This window comes from Spinacia oleracea, chromosome 2 (assembly GCF_020520425.1).
Source record: "Spinacia oleracea cultivar Varoflay chromosome 2, BTI_SOV_V1, whole genome shotgun sequence".
NCBI lineage: Eukaryota > Viridiplantae > Streptophyta > Magnoliopsida > Caryophyllales > Amaranthaceae > Spinacia > Spinacia oleracea.
The window spans coordinates 71,575,031-71,599,096 of record NC_079488.1 but is presented as its reverse complement, the minus strand read 5'-3'; the positions used below and the strand labels follow the sequence as shown (position 1 = coordinate 71,599,096).

General features: G+C 36.5%; 3 protein-coding genes and 1 pseudogene across 13 annotated transcripts in view; 2 read left to right on the top strand and 2 right to left on the bottom strand.

Moving 5' to 3' along the window:
- The first annotated feature begins 1,097 nt into the window (after positions 1–1,097).
- On the top strand, positions 1,098–3,290 carry LOC110798737 (AAA-ATPase At3g50940-like; annotated as a pseudogene).
- A 1,107-nt stretch (positions 3,291–4,397) lies between these two features.
- LOC110798736 (uncharacterized) lies at positions 4,398–5,076 on the bottom strand. Its single transcript, XM_022003925.2, has one exon. The coding sequence runs from the start codon at positions 4,991–4,993 to the stop codon at positions 4,529–4,531; it is 465 nt and encodes a 154-aa protein (XP_021859617.1). The 5' UTR covers positions 4,994–5,076; the 3' UTR covers positions 4,398–4,528.
- A 4,279-nt stretch (positions 5,077–9,355) lies between these two features.
- On the top strand, positions 9,356–16,652 carry LOC110798743 (casein kinase 1-like protein 3). Of its 10 annotated transcripts, XM_056836988.1 has the most exons (17): positions 9,381–9,808; positions 9,941–9,981; positions 10,234–10,303; positions 10,439–10,587; positions 10,752–10,847; positions 10,935–11,005; positions 11,108–11,169; positions 11,249–11,312; positions 11,412–11,496; positions 11,610–11,736; positions 11,917–11,993; positions 12,345–12,402; positions 12,725–12,858; positions 12,986–13,150; positions 13,235–13,501; positions 14,664–15,256; positions 15,877–16,652. In XM_056836988.1, the coding sequence occupies exons 1-14, from the start codon at positions 9,733–9,735 to the stop codon at positions 13,142–13,144; spliced, it is 1,269 nt and encodes a 422-aa protein (XP_056692966.1). In that variant the 5' UTR covers positions 9,381–9,732; the 3' UTR covers positions 13,145–13,150; positions 13,235–13,501; positions 14,664–15,256; positions 15,877–16,652. The 10 variants fall into 10 exon arrangements, with proteins under 10 accessions (XP_021859626.1, XP_021859631.1, XP_021859632.1 ...); XM_022003939.2 differs by lacking the exon at positions 13,235–13,501 and having other exon boundaries at positions 9,380–9,808; XM_022003940.2 differs by lacking the exon at positions 13,235–13,501 and having other exon boundaries at positions 9,380–9,808; positions 12,986–13,153.
- Positions 16,653–16,883: 231 nt separating this feature from the next.
- The window catches only part of LOC110798745 (probable RNA methyltransferase At5g51130), a 29,271-nt gene continuing 22,088 nt past the window's right edge, over positions 16,884–24,066 (bottom strand). The window contains exons 2-9 of one of the 2 annotated variants that reach the window (XM_022003942.2): positions 22,441–22,593; positions 21,247–21,361; positions 21,115–21,162; positions 18,143–18,410; positions 17,795–17,882; positions 17,634–17,699; positions 17,240–17,308; positions 16,884–17,138 (exon numbers count right to left, since the gene is read on the bottom strand). In XM_022003942.2, coding sequence (XP_021859634.2) covers positions 17,049–17,138; positions 17,240–17,308; positions 17,634–17,699; positions 17,795–17,882; positions 18,143–18,410; positions 21,115–21,162; positions 21,247–21,361; positions 22,441–22,578 — 882 coding nt within the window. In that variant the 5' untranslated portion in view covers positions 22,579–22,593 and the 3' untranslated portion in view covers positions 16,884–17,048. Of the gene's footprint in view, positions 17,139–17,239; positions 17,309–17,633; positions 17,700–17,794; positions 17,883–18,142; positions 18,411–21,114; positions 21,163–21,246; positions 21,373–22,440; positions 22,594–24,066 lie in introns of those variants that run through there. The other variant, XM_056836991.1, reaches the window with a different exon arrangement.

Sequence of the window (24,066 nt, the reverse complement as noted above, 5' to 3'; positions counted from 1 at the left end):
TTTCGAAGCAAGAGAATCTTTGGAGAGCGTGATATTTTCCGAGGATTGAGATCAGTTTTTTAAGATTTATTAAAAGATATTGATGTTCCTGATACATGTTGATCAAGTGATTAAGGTACGTTTCCTTGTTCTTTCCTCTAATGTTCTTTTTCAAGTTGTTATGTTCTTTTCACAACTTTACTTTTACTGTGTCATCAACATAGTTTGTTCTTTTAAATCAACATAGTTTGTTCTTTTATATCAACGTACATAGATTGTTAAAAAAGAACATATAATGGTTCGAAAAGAACAAATAACACTTAAAAAAGAACATAGTCCGATTTGTGGTAAAAGAACAAAAAATACTTTTTAAAAAAATATAGATTTAGTTTTAAGTGCATCAAAAAATCTTCGTTTCGTCTTTTTAATTAGAGCATAAAATCGTTTGAATAGAACAAATAACACTTAATAAAAGAACATAGTTCTGATGCGTGGGATAAGAACAAAAATACATTTAAATAAAAATATAGATCTAGTTTTAAGTGCATCAAAATATCGTCGTTTTCGTCTTTTTAATTAGAACACTAAGTGGTTTGAAAAGAACAAATACAACTAATAAAAAAACATAGATTTGTTGTTCTTTTCGTCCCTTTCATTCTGTTCTTTTGTTTGATAAGGAAAAAGAAAATGTTGTTCTTTTCCATGTGTTTTGTTCTTTTTTCTTCTGTTTTGTAAAAAAGTTGTTGTTCTTTTTTTAATTATTTTGTGTTCTTTTTAACTTATTTATGTTTTTTAATATTTAATAACATTATCGATAATATTTTTTTTTTGTTTTTCTGTTGTATTTTTCACACAATGTTCTTTTTGAAAAATAATTGTTCTTTTTATAGTTTATCAGGAGAGAGAATATGTTATTTTCATTTTTGTATATTTTCTTTAGTTTTTTAGCATTAGTGTTCTTTTCAGGTTTTAGTTAATGTTCTTTTCGTTTACTTTATTATGTTCTTTCTGTTTAGTTTGTTATGTTCTTTTTCGTTTTCTTTTAATGTTTTTGCGTTTTGGTGCAGGTGCACGTAAATCTACGTGCAGGCCCCTGCACCCTCCGCGCGTTGGTCTTCTTCCCCAAGAAACACCTAGACTCTTACTCCATATTTTAGTGCCGTTTAAATCTTCGATCACCACCACCAGTCCACCACCGTGCACCGCCGTTAAAATTCATCTCAGATCTTTAAACATTGAGCAAAACCACCAAAAAAAATGGTAACCTTCAGCTGCGACACCGTGAACTTACCACCAGCAAACACCATAATCTCAACCGCGGCCTCAGTCGCCGCCACAGCCGTCCTCTTAGGCACACTCGCAACCGACTTCATCCCGGAACAAATTCAAACCTTTTTCACCACGCGAACAAAAAGCATATCAAAAGCCCTCTCCTCACATTCTCACAACTCACTGTCGTCGTCGAAGAGTTTAACGGACTTACACCCAATCACATGTTTGAGTCCTCCAACGTTTACTTGGGGACGAAGATATCTCCGTCGACTTGCCGCATTAAAGCTAGCAAAAGTAACAAGGACAACAATGTTAGTTTATCAATTGATGTTGCGGAGGAGATTGTGGATTGGTTTGAAGGTGTGAAGCTGAGTTGGGTGCTTAAGTGTGCTAACAAAGGTGCTGCTGCTTCTCAAGGTTCTTCTAGGAAGAAGAGAGAGAGCGGGAGTGGATTGGAGAAGTCGGAGATGAGGTTTTATGAACTTAACTTTCATAATAAGCACAGAGATTTGGTGATCACAAGGTAATGTCACAGATTTTAGTTTGTTTTTCGAAATAGACCATGTGGCGTATTCAGAAATTTGAAAGAATGGAAGATTCATAGAGTTTTACAGGTTTATTATGTTTTTGTTGAATCTATCAGGTATTTGCGGTATGTTCTTACAGAAGCAAAGAACATAAAGCAGTCAAGCAAGGAGATTAAGTTACATACAGTGGACTATAATGGGACTGATTACTGGAGTTGTATAAATCTGGATCACCCAGCAACATTTGACAAGATTGCAATGGAACCAGATGTCAAGAGAGATTTGATTGAGGATCTTGAGAGGTTTATAAGCAGAAAAGAGTATTATAGGAGAGTTGGGAAAGCATGGAAACGCGGGTACTTGCTGTATGGACCTCCCGGTACAGGGAAGTCTAGCTTGGTAGCTGCCATGGCGAATTACTTGAAGTTTGATGTGTATGATCTGGATTTAAAGGAGGTTATGTGTAATTCTGACTTGAGGAGATTGTTGATTGGATCAGCAAGCAAGTCCATTCTTGTGATTGAAGATATTGACTGCTCTGTAGAGTTACAGAACAGAGATGCTGCAGAGGATGGTGATAAAGCTGTGGGTGATGACAAGGTTTGAGTTTTTCTTTTTTCCTTTGAATTTTACTGCTGTCTGTTTTTCTAACAGTCGAATGAAGAGTCTGTAACATAATCTGCCCACATGACATGCTTCTGCTATTCTAGATTACTCGATTTTTCATCTGTTACAAGATGAGACCTTGCTTACTCAATCAGAACTGAGCTACTTCAGATATCAAAATCATATACAATCAGAAAATGCGCAGACATATGAACAATGAACTGTCTGTCAGATTCAGTTGATAGTGTTATATTAAGCATCTCTCTTCTCTCCTCTTACAATAGGTGACTTTATCGGCCTTGCTCAACTTCATAGACGGGTTGTGGTCTACTTGTGGGGATGAACGGATCATAGTATTCACAACAAATCACAAAGACCGTCTTGATCCTGCCCTGCTACGCCCTGGCCGCATGGATGTGCAAGTCCACATGTCATACTGTACTTTCAACGGGTTCAAGTTGCTTGCAGCCAATTATTTGGAAATTAATGATCATCCGCTTTTTAAAGTGATTGAGGAACTCTTTGACAAAGCTCAGGCTACGCCTGCTGAAGTTGCTGGCGAGCTTATGAAGAACAGTGATCCTGCAGCCGCACTTCAAGGCCTTGTTAGTTTTCTAACAGCTCGAAGCAGAGATGATGTAAGGCAGTGATTGATAGAATGAGTTTTCTCTGAAGCCACTACCATTTGACATTGGATCTTGTTCGAATTTTCAATTTTTTTTTTAGGGATTTTACTTCTGCTGTACATTTTTTAGTGTTTTTAGTCCATAATTTCTTAGAAATTTGAGGCACTAATCCTTTTCATCAATGATTATAGATTTATAGTTGATGTGAAATGGTTTAGTGGAAAATTGATGCACAAGTTCATAATTTCTACAGTATTTTAGAAAAGAGTTTCTTTCTGTATCATTGTATTCTATACTAACATAATCTGATGCATACCAACTTGTCAATTTTCCGTACTTGGAATCTTTCATCGGGTGAAATTTGAATGTAGATCAATGGCATTGCAGGGTTCGAGAACTATAAGTCTTACACTACTGGAAACTTAACAGTTAGGGAAATTGCAAAATATGCAGATCAATGACTGTCAGTATCCCTGCTCTATAGGTTCACTTCGCTCTAAATTCTTACCGGTAAGCTCCGTATGTGACAAGGTTCATGGATATTTTAATGCAGATTAATGGCTTAGCAGGGTTTGAGAACTATGAGTCTCATCCTACTGTAAACTTGAACAGTCTGGCAAATTACAACAATTTATTAAAGGACTCGATATGAAACAAGTACAAGGCAGACTGCCCACAATAACTCAGCATATGACAAGCTAATATGCAGGATTGCAGGGTATAACAGCACACAGCAGATTGTGTATTCATCTTAGTCCTGTTGCATTTCCATATTTTCATAACTACTGACCATTTGATCGCAATTATGTTGGTCGTCAGATGATGGTTTTGATGTATGTTGACTTAATGATCCTCAAACAGCACTAAACCTGAGCAAGAACACTTCTCCCTCAAACAGCATTACTAAACCCGAGCAATAACACTTCTCTGGTTCTCCCTCAAAAAGTGATAAACACCGCTCTGAAGTTATTCAGGTACCTTAAAAATACAGCAACCTCCCCAAATTATCCATTCAGGCATATGCTATAACTATAGAGGCTTGCAGGAACTGAGCTCTGTTAGTATTCCTGCTCTAAAGGGTCTCTCCGCCCTAAATTCTTTACCAGAAAAGCTCTTTGTTTGACAGATGACTAACAAATTCACAACTGCTTATGCATAAAATAAAGCATTTCTGACAACTGCCCTTGGAATTTCTGCACACCGAGAGTAATACTAGCAAACCTACAGAGCCACATATGCGTTTTTTTGCATATTGTAGATGCACAATATTCCTCAATGCCTATGAATTGCACACCAATATCATATCCAAACTTATCAATAAAATGTCATTTTCCTGAAATGAAGAGGCCAGTGTGCCGGACAACATAGCAAGATTAACTACAAGATCTCAAAATCTAAAATGTTCACATTCATTCAAAATTTGCACATATCAAGTAACAAACACAATGATCCCATTCCAATAGTATATTTTGATAATCAAAGGAAACAAACAAAAAAAGGCTACAAAATCAGTCAAATTTACAGAATTAGATCAAAAGGGCAGTTAAACCCCATAAAAAAAAATAGATCACTCACACAAAGCCAAACACCCAAAACAATAAAAAGAGTACCAAACAAAGCATACCCAAGTCGAGTTTCTTCCCCTAAAAGCATCCCCATTACAGCAGTAGCAGCAAACGTCGTCGCATTGGTGACAGGAACAGCAAGAGAGATGGGAGTGTGGCCAAGAATAGCGAAGAAAGAGGCGGAAGCAGAGAGATTGAGGAAGAGTGGGACTGAGTACTGCCATGTTAGAAACAGGTTGAGATAGTTTTGAAGAGAGAGAATTATGCGATGGTGAAGGAGAGGAGTTGGGGATTGTTTGGATGGTGAGGATTTGAGTGATTTTTTGTCCCAAATGATTGCGCCTTTTCGCATTAGTGCATTTGTTGCACCCCAGATTAGACCTACTGCTATCATCTTCTCTATGTCGCCGATCGCCATTGTTGAGTCGTTTGCTGATTTGATGTGAGCTCACAGTTGCAATAACAAGCTTTGGAGAATTGACGAACCATTAAAGTGCGGTTATAGGTGTATCGGGGTTCGGTTTGGGGTCGTGTGCTACTTCTGGTACGGGTCATATTCGGGTGAGTGGACTTTCGGTTCCGGACGAATCGGGTTGATTTTGATTCTATTGAAAATTATGGAAACACATTCAATTTTACCTACATTTGGTTTCAGTTTGGATCGATTTCATTTTGAGTTATCCAAATCCTAGTATAGTTCGGGTTTGATTCTGATCAATATCAGTATAGTTTTTTGATTTCAGATTTAGTTTGGATCGTGTTTGATCATTCATTTGGGTCGGTTTTAGTGTCGAGGTCATTTGAAACATATCAAGTTTTTGGCGATTGTATATTCAACTATTTTCTGTGTAGTCATGTGTATGTTTTTAGTTCAAGTGACCAACATGATGCGAGTTTTTCATATGGGGAAAGGAAGTGGGTATTCGATTTTGCCCGACGCAATGGTCACCTCTAGTGTATATGTAAAGCTGGTGTTTGGGAACTTGGAAGGGTATGAAAACAGTTGTAAGTAGTTCGAATTTGGATTGTTTTAAAGTTCGAAACTCAATTCTTTTATTACTTATGAGTCAAGCTTAAATTGAAAATTTTGATTATAAAAGAAGTTGTATACAATACCAGATGAATTCGACACATTGCGGGTTTGTAAACCGAACTTATTATAAACAATAATATTGTCAAACATAATTCACATTCGAATGAGATTTTTTTAATTTATCCTTTATTTCAATCGTCAACTTCTCATTTACGGATTAGTCGCAAATATTTGCATGCTTATCTTAAGATGAATGTCTTTAGTTGAATTCCTACCTTAAAATTGAGCGACACAATAAAAGTATTTTATTATGTTTATCCTTAACCCTTAAAAGTGGGAGAAGTCCCTTATGAACAATACCCACTTTATTAAAATATTAAAAAAGTATTAAAAGTGGGACCAAGATTCGGGCCAAAATAGTATTTTATTGTGTTTATCCTTAACCCTTAAAAGTGGGACCAAGATTTGGGCCACTTTTAATCTTGGTTTAGGCCCGAAAATAGTATTTTATTGTGTTTATCCTTAACCCTTAAAAGTGGGACCAAGATTCGGGCCAAAAATTTGTGCCCAAACCCGCTATTTTCGGGCATAAAATACCGAGCTTTTCGGGCCATTTTCGGATCGGGCCAAATTTATAACTAAAAAGTATGTGTATTTTTATGTTTCTCGAACCCGTCCAAAAAAAATTAAATTCGGGCCGGGCCCAGAAACCGGGCCGGAAAATTCTGTCCAACCCCGCAAAATTCTGGGCGGGCCGGGTCGGGCTCATCTTGATCAGGTCTAATATATATTCATTTGGATATCACGTAATTAACAAACTACCTTAGAGTGGTTTGATTTAGGGAATGTTGGACCCTTAATTTTGTAAACTATATTATTAAATACTCCATAATGAAATAGTCATACGCTTACGTTGAAAAACTACAAGTTCCATAAACTCATAAGTTCGCTATTGTAAAATCAAAGCACAACAAAGCCATAAATATTATTATTCTATAGACTCATAACCACTAGAACACCATTGACACTAAATTTGAAATTCCCATCTACCAACCAGTACTAGTTAGTTGAAAATGTATGAGACAAAGTAAAGCTCATGCTCGAATTTAATTAAGTTCAGTAAAATTTTGAGGTCAAGTCTTGAGTACATGTAATCAAGTTAAAACAAGTAGAGTCTTGTTGGAGTTAGCTAAGCTCGACTAGCAACCAACTGTAGTATTTTCTATCATGTTCACACAATCATATTAATGATTCCTTTGCTGTAATTTAAAAATCTCTATATTAATATTGTTGTTTACTTATTATAAAAATAATTAGTATGAAATTTTAATAGATTGAGGATATACATTGAAACACTTATAATATATCACATATGAAAAAAATACCTTTTGGAGAGGTCCGTTTGTTATTCAAAACTACTCGACCAGCAACTGCCAGACGAGTGGAGAATGTATATCACATGATAATACGAACTTACCTTTTGGGGAGGTCCGTTTGTTATCCAAAACTACCCAGGAACAGTCAAACAAGTGGAGAATGTTGGAGTGAACCAAAAAAGATAAGGTAGAGTCAGATCTAATCGTTGGCCAGGTAAGCTTGAGATGAAATCTCCTATATTTGAGGATAAGAAATTGAGCTCCTCTGATAAAGCCACAGGAGCAATAGCTGCTGGAAACTTTCGGATGAAGAACACTCCATAGAAACCTACTAATGTTGATAAGCAAGTCTAGGAGAGTCCCAAAGTAGTTGGAACTCCTGTTTCTCCATCTCGAAAGAGGTTGAGACTAATCACCCAAAGATCACTTATGCAGATCTTTATCATGTAAATTTCCTGCTTATATGATGCAAACTGCAATCCTTTCTAGCTGATAAATTCTCAACCATCCCTTGTTTATTTCAGCTTGTTGGAGTTGTTGCGGTTGAAGTCATAACAGGGCCAACCATCGACTTTGTTCCAAGAAAAATGGTTTGTGCTTCCTATACATGAATGATTGTTACATAATCTGTGATTCTTCATTCTTTATTGTATAACATTGATATCAGATTACACCGATGTTATACCAGGATTGCAGAGATTCTCCTGATGATGGACGCCTTCCTGATGCAAATCAAGGTATGCATTCTATCATCTCATTGTAATATGACTATATGAGTAACCTTTGTTACTAACAACATAAAAGTGGGCTGAAGGTACTGGACATTTGAGAGAAATCTTTTACAACATGGGGCATTCTGAGAAGGATATTATCATGCTTTCAGGTGGCCACACACTGGTAAATTACATACCTTAGCTTGGACAAGATTACAACAACGCTAGGAATTTATTCTCTTAGACGATATTTTTATTTTGTTAGTTTCTTTTTCTTGGACAGTAATTAGTGGGACACTAGATGCTACTAGAGAAAAGATGAAGATTGTGCAGTTAGCTCCAACAAGTGCAACAAGTATAAATCCAGATTCTCAAAACAGGGTCTTAATATCAATGAATGGTAATGTTACTCATGAGATTTGCGGATTTCACCATTACACACGAAATTCCACCCTCCTCTGTCTCACCCAAGTGAATTGGTTTCAAGAGCATTCCGCTAGTTTTTGGCGACTTTCACTTTCAACGTGCCCTTTACGCCCAGTCTATCGCTCGAAAATGTAAGAAAGAAATACTCTGAAAAAGTATTTAACCGAATTGGATTTGAACCAATATCTCCGGGCGACTTTTCAAAAGCATAGCTTTAGCTATGACATCCCCTTAGTCTATCGCTTTTGTTTGTTCACATGATGCTTTCACTAATCGATCCGTCGTAGGTTAGGGTGTTCTACTAACTTGCGCCATCATCATTACTTGCATGTTTGTCTTGCCCTGTGCGTCGTCAAAGCTCGACTGACGCTTGGACATGCATGCCAAGCTTACGTCTCGAGCTACTGATCAAGCTCAGCATGAGTTAGATGAGAGAACCCTTTATCTCTCTTCACAACCGTCAACTATAATAGGTGTAGTTTCATGAGCTTATTTGTTCACACCTAAGCTCAAGTAAGTGTTACAATCTGGATTTTGTAAATAAGATCATGCCAGTTTTGATTGTAAACTTAGCTCGATTCCCATACAAGGTGTAGAGGTTTCGCGGTTTATAACTTCATATTCAGCTGAAAATAAAGTATATGAAAGAACAATAGAATCACAATTTATTGAAAATATAATGACATTTACCATGTCATATATTTCTGTTTCACATACATATAGGGACTTAACCTCGCTGACTTATAATAATATATGTGTTTAAGTTATGAGATTATTTTACAGAATTTCTAAACTATTCAATCATTGTCCTCCATATTCATATTTATAAGGTAGTCACGATGTCGCCATCTTATTTGCCTGATTATTTAACTCCTCAACCTCAAAACAATAGTTGTGAATCTTCATTACCTTTAATATAGGTCAGCTCATTGAAGATAAGATCAAGTAAGATTAAAATGGATTGGGATAAACACAAAACAGAGCAAAACAAATACATCTTCTTTTTTTAGTTTTTATTGTGTTGATTGAGAAACCCAAACTTTATCGTTTTTTCAATGCGCGCGGTCCAGATCGAAAAATTACAAACCTAACCCACATTTCTAGAAGCAACTATTTTCAATAAAAAAAAAAAAAAATTCCAAAAAGAAAAACCAAAAAAGACGCCAAGGTCAACAAGTCAAACGACAATTTGCATAATCAAATTGCTAATACACCTCTCTCTTTCTGTTGCTTATCCATTTCCAACTCCTTTCTCACAAAAATAAAAATAAATATAAAATAAATCGCCGAAAAACCCACCTCACACACTCGTCCCTTCTTTCTCTCTCCTCTTCCCGAACAACAACCCCTGCTTCCTCCGCGTGTGGCTTCAACTTTCTCCCTCCTCGCTTTATCGCCACCTACTCAGTCACCAAACCCCTCGCCGGAATCCTTTCTCTCTCCTCTTGCTCCGGCTAATTTCCTAAATTGATTTTGATATTATTTTCGAAAAAACCCTAGCTTATAGCTTAGTTTTTCAAGTTCATGCTGTTGAATCCACAAATTCGATTAGTTTCAGCAGTAACTTTGTTGTTGTTAATTTTTTAATCGTTCTATTCTTCTTCTTCCTATGGATCGGATCGTAGGACACAAGTATAAGCTCGGTCGTAAGATCGGCAGTGGTTCCTTCGGTGAAATCTTCGTCGGTTAGCTCCAATTTTCGTTTATTTTGTTTAGTTTTAATTTCTCAAATCTTTTTTGCTCGTAGATGTTAATTGCTCCTTCAATTTTGTTTTCTGATGTTGATTGTTGATTTTTTGTGTGTTTTTCAATTGCAGCTACTCATATTGATACCTTCGAGATTGTTGCTGTGAAGCTCGTAAGTTCGACTTTATTTTTTTGTGCCCTAATTTTGTTGTTAGAATTCGTCGAATTGATTATTTCTGAGGTTAATTTAGCTTAGAACAGTTGTGGAAGTAGGCCGGTAGATGTTGATTTGTTTTACGGGAAATTTGCTAATTTGAGCATAAATTTTGCTTCTCAAGTGCTAGTTAAAATATTGATGATTAGCTCAAACTTACTTTTAGATGAATGTATTCTTACTATTTTTGAACTTGCTTGTTTTTTACAGGAAAATACCAAGACAAAGCACCCACAATTACTGTATGAGGCGAAGGTATACAACATTCTTCAAGGAGGAAGTACGTAACGATTTATGATCATGTATAATGTTATTGCTACCGTTATATCAATTTGAATTTCGTGTTTTTTGTTGTTGTTGTTGTTGTTTACTCTGCTATATTGTTTAATTTTCTTTTCTTATTGTGACGATTTAGGTGGAATTCCGAGGGTGAAGTGGTCCGGGGTGGATGCAGAAGATAATATCCTCATTATTGACTTGTTGGGGCCTAGTCTCGAGGATCTCTTTGTATACTGCGGGAGAAAGTTTTCGTTGAAGACAACCCTAATGTTGGCTGATCAAATGGTACAGATATCTTTGATTTTCCAGCTTTACGTGCTTATATGAGCTCACGCATGTCCTGCCTTTGTCTGCTACGCACAACTAATATTTTCGACTTGCTCAAAGTTCAAATGATTGCTACAACTCGATTCATATGTTCTACTATTGATGTTATTTCATTTTTCCAGATTACAAGAATAGAATATGTTCATTCGAAAGGCTTTTTACATCGAGATATTAAACCTGATAACTTCCTCATGGGTCTTGGTCGAAAAGCTAATCAGGTAGGCCATATACAACATTTTCTTTATATAGCCTGGTAGTATTGGTTTATTCCATAGTCATCCTATAAACTCATTATACAATAACAGGTTTACATTATCGATTTCGGACTTGCAAAAAGATATCGCGAATCAACCACAAATCGACATATTCCATACAGGTGAGTCCACTTGCCTGATATGTGAAACCATGATACCTGTTTGGATGTTTTTATCTGCCCGTTGTGGATGTAACGCTAAAGGTATCTGCTTGATTTGTTCAGGGAGAACAAGAATCTGACAGGGACTGCACGCTATGCTAGTTGCAACACTCATCTTGGCATCGGTGAGTCTGAAGTGTATGGTTCTGGTATGTTTCTCTGTGGCCTCTGGTTATTGTCTCATGATTGTTCTCTTTATTGTAGAGCAAAGCCGGCGTGATGATTTGGAGTCACTTGGATATGTTCTCCTTTATTTTTTGAGAGGAAGGTGAGTTATTTTCCTACTTCTTTAAAGAGTTGTCATTTTGTCGCAATGATTACAAAGTGTAGTGGTCATAATTTATTATTTATACTTATCTCTGTGTAGCCTACCCTGGCAAGGTCTTAAAGCCGCTACCAAGAAGCAAAAATATGACAAAATATGTGAGAAGAAGTTAGCTACTCCAATCGAGGTATGTCCACTACTTACATTTGTTGAGTAATAGTTGGAAGATAACTTTCACTAGTGGTTTGTGTGCTTTGACATGTGAATCCGAATAACCCTGTCATTTCTTCCCCCTCAAAGGTCTTATGCAAATCACATCCTGTTGAGTTCGCCTCATACTTGCATTATTGCCACTCATTGACATTTGATCAGCGGCCTGATTATGGATTCTTGAAGCGCTTGTTCCGTGAACTATTTGCCCGTGAAGGTACTTTATGACTTTTATTTCTTCTTAGTTTGCCCTTGCCGGACATGAGTTCCCGAGTTTGAGTAACATAGCTTTATTATCTGCATTCTGCAGCACCGTGGAGCATATCTTGTTTTATTGCCCATCTTATGCTCAAGTTGGAACTGATTTGAGCTGTCATTATATTCTTTGTATTCTCAGGATATGCTTTTGATTACATCTTTGATTGGACCATTATGAAGTACCAGCAAGTACAAAAGAGTAGAAATCAGTCATCGGTGAGTTACACTTAACTATTTTGGTCATTATAGATGCGCACCTATGTTGACTTTCAATTATCAGTATCTGAGTCCTAGAGAAAATATTTTTGGTGTGAGAGTTACATGCTTTTCTTTTTTATAGACCGTTCTAATTTGTCTGTCTTATGCACTTGTGTTGCTACAATTACTGTTAACTGTCCTAGCTAAAATTATTTTTGGTCTGAGAAATTGCGTTAAACTTTATAGTGTCAACTGGTACATCATTTACTTTTGGCACTATGCCTCACAGCATCCAAATATATTTCCTGGCAGTTAAGTCTAGACTGTATTGCTATGCCTCTAATGATGTCCACTGTGTGAAATTTGCAGCCAGCTCCAGGAGGAAGTAGCAGTCAAGCAGTGCCAATGGATATGGACAAGAATCAAGGTTTGATGTCATTACATGTGTGTTTGTATTTTTGTCGTTCTTTTTGGAGTGGTATAGAAGCAACCACTAAATGTGGTTTCCAAGGCTTCTCTTTTTGTCCTGAAAGTTATGCTTCCTTATTGATTATACAAAGTATTTTAGTAGATAAATTGGCTTTTGTTTTAAAAGAAGTCAAATTTCCCAATCTGCAATTCAAAAAGATTGAAGTGTCTTTATCAACTTCTTGCCTTGTCTGAAAATTTTATGTGGTGAGAAATTGTGAAACTAAGCCTGTAGATATTAGTTGTAATTTTTGTAATGTTTTATACTCAAATATTTTCAGGGGGGCAATATGCCATTAACGCTCATGGTGTCGCTGACCGCATCAGAGCGGTGAATGCAGCTTCTGATGCGCGCATGAATTCTAGTTTAGCCGTTGAGAAAAACCGGTCTTCTGAAAGCATGGCATACAGAGATGTAAGTAACTAAATATTAAAAACTAATGATGCGACCATATCTGGATGTCCTTTTTAACATATCTTGCTATTTTAATATTATTTCCAACTTAGCTTCATACTGAACTAAATCTTGTTTGAATGTTCAGTTACCATCAACTTCATTCCCTTCGCGTGAGGTCTTGAGAAAAGACGTTGAAGAGCGTGTTAGACGCGCTGAAGCTACAAACTCGAATCAAGATGGTAGTAAAACTGGTCCTTCAAGCAGATGGATTTCTCCCCTGATGCGGATTTCCTCTTCAAAGTGATCGAAGGTGGTAGTATTACTTCTGGATTGCTGAATCTGTTATTTGCAGTGTATTGACAAATGTTATAAGGACTGCCCATCCTCTTTCTAGGTGAAGATTATGCTGAATGATCTCTTGTTGCACATTTAAGGGCACCTGTTGCACTTTGGATTTGCCGCTACCATTGTCATTTGAGCTATTACCATGCGGATATCCTCATAAGTGACGGCAATTTTATTTGGATTTACAGCGTATAACCTAAAAAAGCTTGGTGCAACTGGTGTGCTGATGCCATGAATGTCACACACCACTCTTGTATTTACAATCCTGTGTAAAATGACAACTTGTGGCATATTCATCCATATGTGTTCCATAAAGGTTGCAGAATCTTCTCTGCCACACTGTTGTCATCAACAGTGTTCATCTATTTGGTTGGTTTTGTGAGTTGCATTTTGTACTTTTATGAGAATCAGGTGTATGTGACAGTAGCAACATACATTAGCTGATTAGCTTGACTATTAATTACTCTCTTCTGATCTGAATAAAAAAGTTTGGTGGTGTTTCTTGTACCTCTTCACTATTGCTACTCCATGAAGAAGCATCAGAGTTTTTTTTTTTTTTTTTAATGTTCTTCATATCTCACATGCATTGCTCTATTGAGACTCTAACTTAACTTACAAATTAGTATTGTTATGTTTTGAAGTTGCTTTTTTGTAATCACTGGCAGAATGAACTAATAAATCCTATTTTCACAGAAGATTTCCAAATTGTTTTTGACATTTCTTCTCTTAAAATTTACTTCAAAGCATACTATGATTACTATCTAAACTTCCTAGATTTTGTATATGTGCTGTACAAGCTCTATACATAATGTTTTCTGGTTTATTGTCAACATCTGCAATTATATACTTTAGCTGTTATCTTCATTTTTCACTGTTAATATTTTGAAGTTTCGATGTCAGTTTTATTCAAAACTTTTGAACTTCAGCAAATATTCTGCAACATACTTTCACTTAAGCATTCTGTTATTTGACTTCATTCTGCATATCTATTGTCTGGTATGTACTGACTACTGAGTTCCGCGGTAGTTTTTGGAATCACTCTGCAGTATAAGGTCTCTTCTCTCCTTATTTTTTTAGCATTACGTGTGCTTCCTGTCCCTCTTCCATTTCTTCCCTAAAGTTAAGTTTTTCACAATTTGTCTTGTTTTTTCTCTTTTTTAAGCTAGCATGCTTTAGTACATATATGTTTCAGTGTCATAAACATTCTTTTTACTAACTGTTCATCATTCTTCATTTTGTATCAGCTTTTAAAGAATACTTACCCCTTTTGGTAATCTTTCATGTCCAAAAGTGAAATCACGTCTTTTATTGTATCTTTTCTTCATATGGGTCTTTATGTCTACCAAATCTCTTTAATTTACTTTTATTCTTTTTTGTTTTGAAAACTTTGTCGAAGGAGCATGCTGCATATTGATGATACCTGCCATACAGTCTCCATCGTTATTCAATCCTTTGAGTTAACGCTTTATGCTCTGCAGGAAATTCCAGAAGAATGAAATGGAAGGCCCTTGGTGTTCCGAGGATTTCTCAACACGCCTCTGCTTGTGATTGCAGAAGTCAAGGATGTGATCTGCCGGTCTCGTCTTTTGAAAGTTGTTATTTTATACTATTTAGCTCCCAAGCCAGATGCTGATGGTGAACTTTCAAAGCTCTAGCATTGATCTCAAGTGTTAGGTGAACAATGAACTACTTCCCATTGTAGTTTAGGGAGGTGATTATTTCTTATAAACTGCCACATACGGTGGATCCGTGGGGGTGAAACTCGAGGTCGGTTCTGATAACAGTTTCAAAGAGGTTCTGATAACAGTTCCAAAGAGGTTACTGTTGTTTTCTATTGAAACCATAATTGTAGGGTGTATCGTAATTTGAGCATTGTTCATTTACGTTTTGCATGTCTTCTGCAAGGCTGCTCGAGTTTACTTGTTCGAAGTTGCAGTTTTAAGCTAGCTGCATTCTTTCTATTTGTTGTTCGCCTTATTCTGGGGTTATTGATGTGGTGAATGCTTCTGATTGCCTTCATCTGATTCCAGAGTTAATGCTGTCATTGGGAATGGTATACTTAAGCATCCAGGTATGTTATCATTCGTAGGAAGTCTCTATATTATTGTGTTTTTTTTTCCCCTTTTAGTGGTCAATTTTAGGGTGGAGTTAGTTTCGTAATCAAGGTCAGCTAAAATTGTGCTTCTGAGAAGATCAATTGACATGCTTGATTTCTGACCATGAGCTGTTTTCAAAGTTAGGAAGTTTTTGTCTCTTGAGATATTCGTAAATTTGTTTGGCCAACTTTATAACCAACCCTCCTCTGCTCTGTTTGTATACTGACCTTGTGACCCTCTTTTTTTATTTTCTCCCTTGCCACTTCTCTCATTCCAATTAACGTTGTTGCAAAGGCGAAGTAGTAGTATATTTCAGCCTAATTTACCTAACTAGGAAATGAATCACGTTCCCGTGCCCAATCTTGTACCAGCAAATTAAGTAACAGTGACCATAATTCCACCTGTGCAGTACAGAACTAGGACTAGGGCATAGTACTATTGTAGTAAGCTTTGCTATGCGTTAAGCACCTGGATCTTTTTTTTACAAGTGTTTGTTGTAGAGAAAGTGGTGACAAGGTTTGAGTCTAGATTTAGTTGATTTACATGCACTTCTGTTTGTTAATAGCTTATACTCTTTTCTCCGTGATGGCTGTAGACATGCTTGCGTGCACTTAACGCACACCTTTCAACACACATGGAATGGAGTAATTGTTTTGGTTTTGGCCTAAACACCAGCTAAATTTAGTTGATGGGTGTTTTAAGCTGGAATTACTTGATATTGGAGTGAGTTCAGCCACTTTGCAAGGTATTGTGAATTGGTGATGTTTGCAAAATTTGCAGAAGACTTGAAGCGAAAAGATCTATGGTTTTAGCAAATGGACGTGCTACAGTAAGTGATCAAGTCTACCATGTCATTATATTTCCCCAGCAAATGAAACTGGTGTCATATTCTAATCAAGTCTATTCCAATCAAATTGTCCCATAAATCAAGTTTTTTACAAGGAATTTTGTGACGATAGTCGGGAATCAGAGTGGAGATTTCAATACCATTGCAACCAGGAGAAAGTCAGGGGCACTTGATTATTATCTTAATGAACCAGTCATTTTGTTCTCGATTTTGGCCATCAGTGGTCTCTATTTTTGTCTTGGTGTGATGAATATAGTCAACTGTCAGTGCTCCTTGCCTGCAGGCTCGCGTATGGCTCTTTTACGCTCAACTTTTTTTTATTGACCCGGATCCTGCCATGAAGAAGGGAACAAAGTATGAGACATAATGTAAGAGCAACTGCGAGGGCTTTATTTTTGTTTTTGTTCTGCTCACTTGTCAATTGTAAAGAGATCGACATTGCAACTACGCAAAACCTTCTTAAACGGTCGGTTGATGTGAGATTTAACCTTTAGGGTAAAGAAAAAAAGGGTTTTGTTTATGAATTTTAATTCACTACCAACTACACCTTACAAAATTCATGAAACCACATGGTTAATTTGATTGTTCATAAACATGCTAATTAATTGTTGAAATACATAGTCGACTGGTCCTCACTATAACACAATGATGAAATAGCAAGAACAAAAACACATGTGCCAACATCACACAACAACGAACTAGCAGTCGTCTTCAGTTGTTGTGAATCAAAGTACGTAACGTAATGGAGTTGTGGATTACATAACGTAACGCAGCTTAAATTTGTGCCAAATCCAAACGTGAAAAACTGCTAATCATTTCAGGTAAACAATTGATAACTTGGTCAAAAGAATAAAAGGTAGAGAGTATTATTACAGCTGCCGTTTTCAAATACATGAATAAAGTTGGAAATACATTGCAATTCATTTACGGAAAACTAAAACAGGTCTATCAAAACCCAATGTTGCCCCTGATACACTCGTTGTTGCTTGTTCAACAGTCCTGAATCCAATCTGCCACCAATTTATAAACAGGAATTAGACAATGATCAAAACTATGAAACTGATATATTAGAGTCAAATTCACAATATTATATTGAGGATCGGCTAAAGACCTTATCAAGAAGCATCTCCTGGAAGAAATCAGGTCTATGTACTATATGTTTGTAATTCATCTGCGTCACCTGCAACCAAAAAAGTAGTTAGGCTTTATCTGTGTATTGGAGATACGTAATATTGAAATGCTATCATACATAACCAAGCACCATATCAAACAAGCAGATTAGTTTCATGATATAACCGTAAAATCCACCAAAATTCAGAAGAATTAACAAATTCATATAAGAATATATCCAGATATCTCTGAAAGTAGCAGCAGAAGAGGCCGTTTTAATAGCTGAATCAACAAGATATGAATGTGAATGTTGAATTCTAAAGTCCAGAAAACTCAAGCTTGAATTTCCGTCAGGGATGTAAGAACAATATTGAAATAATTCTAAAATATCACACCTCGGTTGTAAGACGATTTTTGTAATAAGAATCCCATGGTTGAGGCTCCAAGACAAGAATGCCACCCTGCTCATAACAAAGTTCCATTCAACAATATCTATTAGTCATTACTCATTAGCATAACCGCCCAAAATATTGGAAGACAATGCACAAACACATACCGGATTAAGGAGTCTCCAAAACTTTGCAAATAATGATATTAATCCTTCATCACCCCAGTTCAAATGAACCCATTTTGTCACGCTCAAACTGCAGATTACATATATAATGAAAGAACCAATTACTACTACAGGGGCAGAACAACCACTTCATGGAAACAACAGAAGTTTAGTGTTCACATAATCAATCTCCTGGTGTTATTCACTTATCACTCCAATTAGGATAAGTGAATCTTTTTAGGAGACGGGGGTAAATAAAGGAAGCGTATGTGTTTCTCTAGCTTAGCTTATCCATATTCCATTGACCAGCTTACCAAATAATCTATCGTAATACTTAGAGAACAAGCTTACCAAACAATGGTATCGTAGTGTTTGAGTGGAAGCGAGCTCCAACTTGTGACAAAATTTTCAGACCGAAAAGACACAACGTCAAGAAGATTTCTTTCCGCAGAGGAAGTCTCAGTCTCATCATCCTTTGCACTTGTGGAACAGGTTTTATCACCTTCCGATTCATTCATAACCTTAACAACCTTTGACTTGCTCGGCACAACTATTCCATTTCCAGCCTTCTCTTCTCTTATAGTTTTCCGAATGCGCCACAAAGCATCATTTATTCGATCTGCAAAGCGTAAAAATTGTACGTTAATCAATTATAACCAATTGAGAATCGCAAAGCTCTGGGAATTCAGCAGCTGCACTTCTTAATTCTATCACACTGATAAACCTTACTGAATCAAGTCTTTGAAACATATCATGACTGATTAAGACATCCACAACATCTACTTCACTATATGTACACAAACCTGATCTAAGATGCAGACCCTGATTTGATAATTTCAAGCCGCAAATAAAACCTTTTTATTAAGAAAATACCACAAATAGAAAACATTTTCAGTAGTTCTTGGAAAAATGCTCCTTTGATCATAGTTTTTGAATGGTTTAATGTTAATAGATTGGCAGACGTCCACTAGCCTAACCACTTAGTGTAACACCCCCAAAATTTGGGCCTTCCAATGTAAGAAAATCCTCATTTTATTTGAGAAAACGGCCGTCCAAACCCCGGGAGTATTACATAGCCTCCATTTCCTTTCGAAAATGAATGCAATTTAACATAAAATTAACCCCATGATTATTATTAACTAAATGGTCTAAATTTAGTGAACGTTATTACAACCTAGATTAAGGAAAAGTCAAACAAGATAATAAACTTGAAAATTGTCTAGCTAAGTGATTTATTCTAACGTGCAAGTTTAATACGTTTTTAAAACAAAATTATTTATTTTACGGGATAGAGTCATAATTCTCAGTTTTTCTGATTTTTCTGATTTTGTTTCTCTCTCTTTTCTTATATATTTTGCAGGTTGGTAATGGGCAACGACTCAAGTGAGGATGAACGCTAGAATAGATCACTTAGCCAGACAACTTTCAAGTTTATTATCTTGTTGGACTTTTCCTTAATTTTGGTGGTAATAATGTTCACTAAATTTAGACCATTTAGTTAATAATAATCAGGGGGCTAATTTTATGTTGCATGTTATATCAGTATATCACATTCATTTTCCAACGGAAATGGATGCTATGTAATACTCCCAAGGTTTGGACGGCCGTTTTTTCAATAAAACGAGGATTTTATTACATTGAAAGGCCCAAATTTTGGGGTGTTACACTTAGCCCCCATATGCCACCAGCGGAAAAAAAGGAAGGGGGGCGGGGGCAATCAAGATATCTTATTTTCTTTCCAATCATAACTCTTTTCCTTGCGTAATAAAAAGAAAAACATTGGTACTACCTACCAAATGATAACATCTCAAGCATAATGTACATGTGACAAATGATATGAGAGTAAGTCTCAATTTGTCTCAGAAATATATCTGTTTTTTGCATATTGCAAGTTAGAAATGTGGGTTTGATGTAAATTTGGAGTAAAAAAGAGTACAAGGAACGAGAAAAAAGGGAAGAGAAAAACTGAAGTGGGCATGTGAATGAGACTAATGAAGACTACTCATTAGAAAAGCAAACATGTTTGTAAAATAATTACCAGGCTTGAATATTCAATAAAGTAGGAGAGTAATAGCCAAGTCACTATGATTAGAATCAGAGCTTGATTTAAGCTCTGGATATGACTCTTCATTTTACCTCAAATACCCGTGTCGGATCATCGACACTTGGACATGGATATGGACGCTTGGACACTTCATTTTGGACCAAAATCATGCAAATTTTCACAAAATAGCCGCGTCGGACACTTGGACACTTGGATATCCGAGTCCAGGTAACATGGGATGTAAATGACTAGACTGTATTAACTACATGCAGGTGGTTGGAGGGAAGGATGATGAGCAATGACACAGGAACTGCAAAGAGTACAAATGCAGTAAAGGCTGCAAGAACTAAGGAAACACAGTGGTGAAAAACAGAATCTGCTGAAAGGTGAAGATGATATACTTTTGGAGCAAAGAGCAGGAGAAGAAAAACATTTAGCACGCAACTAATGAAAAAGACCCATTAATGTATAACATCTCCAAAAATACTCTCATAAAAACCAAAATCTCCAGTAGACAACTTCAGACTCAAGGCAGCCACTATATCACCAAGAGTCTTTCTCAATCAACAACACAGCCTAACACAAGGTGCGGCAGTATCATTATTGTTGATAATAGAATCTACCTAAGATGTAATTATGTAAGTTGAGGAGGTGACAACCATTCATGCTGGTTGAACATGGTGCAATTTAGTGGAACTGTGTGCCTCAAGATATTAAGATCATGATATTTGCAGCTAAAAACATTGTAAAAACCAATAGCTTTATTGTCTTATAGGATATTTGCCTAATTTGATGTAGCTATGAGATTAGCAACAATCCAACTAAAGTTTTACAACTCACAACAATTAACAGGAACTTTGTCATCAATCACGATCAACTCCCATTATTGGTGACATAATAGTCAGTGAACAGGTGAAGAGAACACAAGTACCTTGTCAAAAAGATCATTGCACCTCACATCATTGCAGCCAAACTATCTGTGTTAAAAGTCAAGATTGTCAACAAAAGTTTCTGCTCTTGTGAAAAAATGCAAGCGAAATTTGTGTGCACAAGCACAAGTTTTTCTGACCTAAGGCCTACGACCAAAATCTCAAGCCAAAAAAAGTTACCACCAGGACACAAGCCATAAAAAAATATTTGAATGCTAGCTTATTGATGTCTTTTGTCACCTCAGAACAGGAAGACAGTCAAATAACGTATTATGATGAGTATCAGAATTGAGAAATATTATTCTGTCCTTGATAGATACTAAAGCTAGTTTGGAGTCTTGGACACATACCCTTATCAATGTCGATGCCAAGGATAGTCCTACAGTAAAACTTCTTTGCTGCAGAACACAAATGAATTAAAAGAAATATCAGAAGTGAAAATTTGCATGCTAAATTTGGAACCTAAATGTACTGATCTTTACCAATATTAATGGTTATCAATCCACTGTTGCATCCGATGTCAAGACAATCTTTGCCTTCAAACCACTCCTTCTTGAATACTTTGAAACGTGGATCTTCCTCAACATCATGACCAACCTGATTCATCACTGAATCTCAATTGCAAAATCTCAGAAAATGGAAATTCAAATTAAAATCCACCCAGCTAGACTACTTTTTCAAGAAAGAAACAGCAAAGACAATCAATATACATACAACCACCCCTAGACAGAGGGTTTCTTAAATTAATATTTCAGTTGGATCGCAGCACGGCGCCTTCCTAGTTGCTAATCATCTTGATTCAATATAGGCATGGAAATGAAATTCCCCTAACTAGGACATATAAACATCAATGAAGTCTGCACTTGGAAATTAACTCATCCCATGCTTGATGTGATCATCAGAACACAAAACACGAAACAACATGTTCAAGCTGGATTAGGCTAGATTTCTCAATGAATAATTCGATAATGTAGGCTGTAAAAAGATTAAGGATATAATCACTTAGAAGTTTGTCTCCCTAAAGGTCGGATTTCATACCCCCTCCCCACTTCCCTTCTCTGTGCTTTACTATACGTAGTACGGTAGTACCAGTGAACAACAGTAATTATATGTTTATGCAAAAAATGCTTGAATCTTGAATCTTGAATCTTTGTGTGACTTTCCGAGCAATCCCGCATTCGAATCACACTATTTAACTCAATTACCATGAAGAGTGTCAACATCATCAAGGACACATCTTAGCAACAATTCAACCAAAAAGGTAAAAAGGTTCCCTTCTACAAAGAGATTGATCATTCAATCACAGTAAAATCTAAGCAGAGACACTCCGCAAAGAACAAGCATCACTGAAATTTCATTAACAAGATAAAGTTCCTAGTGCTAGAGACAAACAGAATCCCAGATACTTTTTAACCCAATTTGTTAAAAACAGCCAAATTTAACGAACTACAATAGTCAGAAAATTCCAATTTTTTGGGTAAGAAACTGTTCATTAAAACATCAGCTTCTTACAGAAAAATAAAATAAAATCTAGCATCTGGGTATCAGTTTACATATATAAATTTGCCTATGGAATATTAATTCATCAGAAAAACCCTTAATTTTACAAAAAAAAGGGGGGGGGGGGGGGGGGGGGGGGGGGGAGAAGACTAGAAGAGAGGGTTGAGAAAACTTACACGATAGCCGTAGTAATTCCTGTAATTTCCGAAGGGAGCAACCTCTTTGCGTTTCTTCTTGTTATTGACAACACCATTATTATTGTTTATAACATTAACTGGGTTTTGTTTCTCTGATTTTTGGGTTGATTCTGCCATTTTCTTGTTCTTCAGCTACAAGAACAGAAAAGTTAGGGTTTTGGAGGGAGAGATTAAAGGAGGGTTTCTAAACCTGAAGTGACTTGTGTCCACATGGACACAAGTGATCCAAATACAATCATCTTGAGTACCAATACATAATATGTCAGTACCAAAATGCAAAATTGCTTAGAAATACCACCAATATAAGTCATATGTGTTATTATTGGTATTCACATAATTTGTATTGGTGCTAACATATTCTGTATTAGTACTCCAAATTCTGTATTGGTACTCACTTGTGTCCAATATGGACACAAGTCACTTGTGACAAAGACTTCCTCGAGATTAAGGGGGTGTTTGGTATCAATGTTGGAAAGGGAGTGGAATGGAAATGAAATGAATCACTTATGTACGATTTTTTTACTTAATGTTTGGTAAGTAATAAGGAAAGAAATATATTTTGTAGTGTATTCTACATCTATACCTTTACGATATAAAAGAAGAAATTATATAAAATTGAAACTAATACAAATTAACCACAAATAAAACCCGTAAAAATAATAATAATAATAATAATAATAATAATAAGCAAAAAAATCAACTTTCCAGAAATTTGCAGCTAAATTTGAACTGTTTTACACATTCAACAACAATTTCACACCCACTTACAAAATCTAAACAAAGCCAGAAGAAATTTATCATCAATAATCGACATTGCATAAAACAACAAATCAGAAATGCTGAAATTTCTACTCAATTCCATAAACCATATCAAAAGTAGTTGTTTGGGCTCCCAATTGATTCTCAATTGGGCCACTAAGTCCAAAGCCCAATGACTCTAATCAAACAGCATCAAACCTACCAATGGCTAGTCAGCCATCCATCAAGGCCCAAGGCCCAATAATAATAAATGACCTATGGGCATTTATTATGCAAACACTATAAATAGGCCGCCAAGGCTCACACCTCAAGGTACGTCCAATTTATCGCCTTAAGACTACTCTTCTAGAGAACTTCTCTCTAGAATCCGAGCATCGTTCTTACTTAGGCATCGGAGGGGCTTTCCTCGGAAACACCCCCGAGGCTAGTGACTTTGCTCTTGTGCAGGTGAATTCGGACTCGACTCATTCAAGCAAGCAAGATCTTCAACACATACGAAAGGGCCTTCATTCGAAGCCCATTGTTTCCATCTTTACAACACCGGAACAATTTGGCGCCGTCTGTGGGGAAGAACACTTCAAAGCCTTTTGAAAGACATTAACCACCTCTTTCTGCAAAATGGTTAATGATGTTATCAACAACGATGATGACGATATGATAGTGCGGTCAGATTCGGAATCTGACGAAGAGGAGCACCCTCAATCGGTGGCGAGGTCACAGCCAAGCAGAGCTACGACCGCCACAAACGCAGGACCTCCGATTCCAACTAGGGAAGAGCTCACTGCGGCCATGACCATCATGCAAAACTTCCTCTTCAATGAGAAGCAGCAAGGATTGGCAAAAGAC

Excerpts from the sequence above, each read along its gene's own strand:
- LOC110798736 (XM_022003925.2), bottom strand. The coding sequence starts at position 4,993 with ATGGCGATCGGCGACATAGAGAAGATGATAGCAGTAGGTCTAATCTGG.
- LOC110798743 (XM_022003934.2), top strand. The coding sequence starts at position 9,733 with ATGGATCGGATCGTAGGACACAAGTATAAGCTCGGTCGTAAGATCGGC. Across the intron at positions 11,006-11,107 it reads AATCGACATATTCCATACAG|GGAGAACAAGAATCTGACAG; the intron begins GTGAGTCCACTT and ends TGATTTGTTCAG. Across the intron at positions 11,497-11,609 it reads AGTTAGCTACTCCAATCGAG|GTCTTATGCAAATCACATCC; the intron begins GTATGTCCACTA and ends TCCCCCTCAAAG.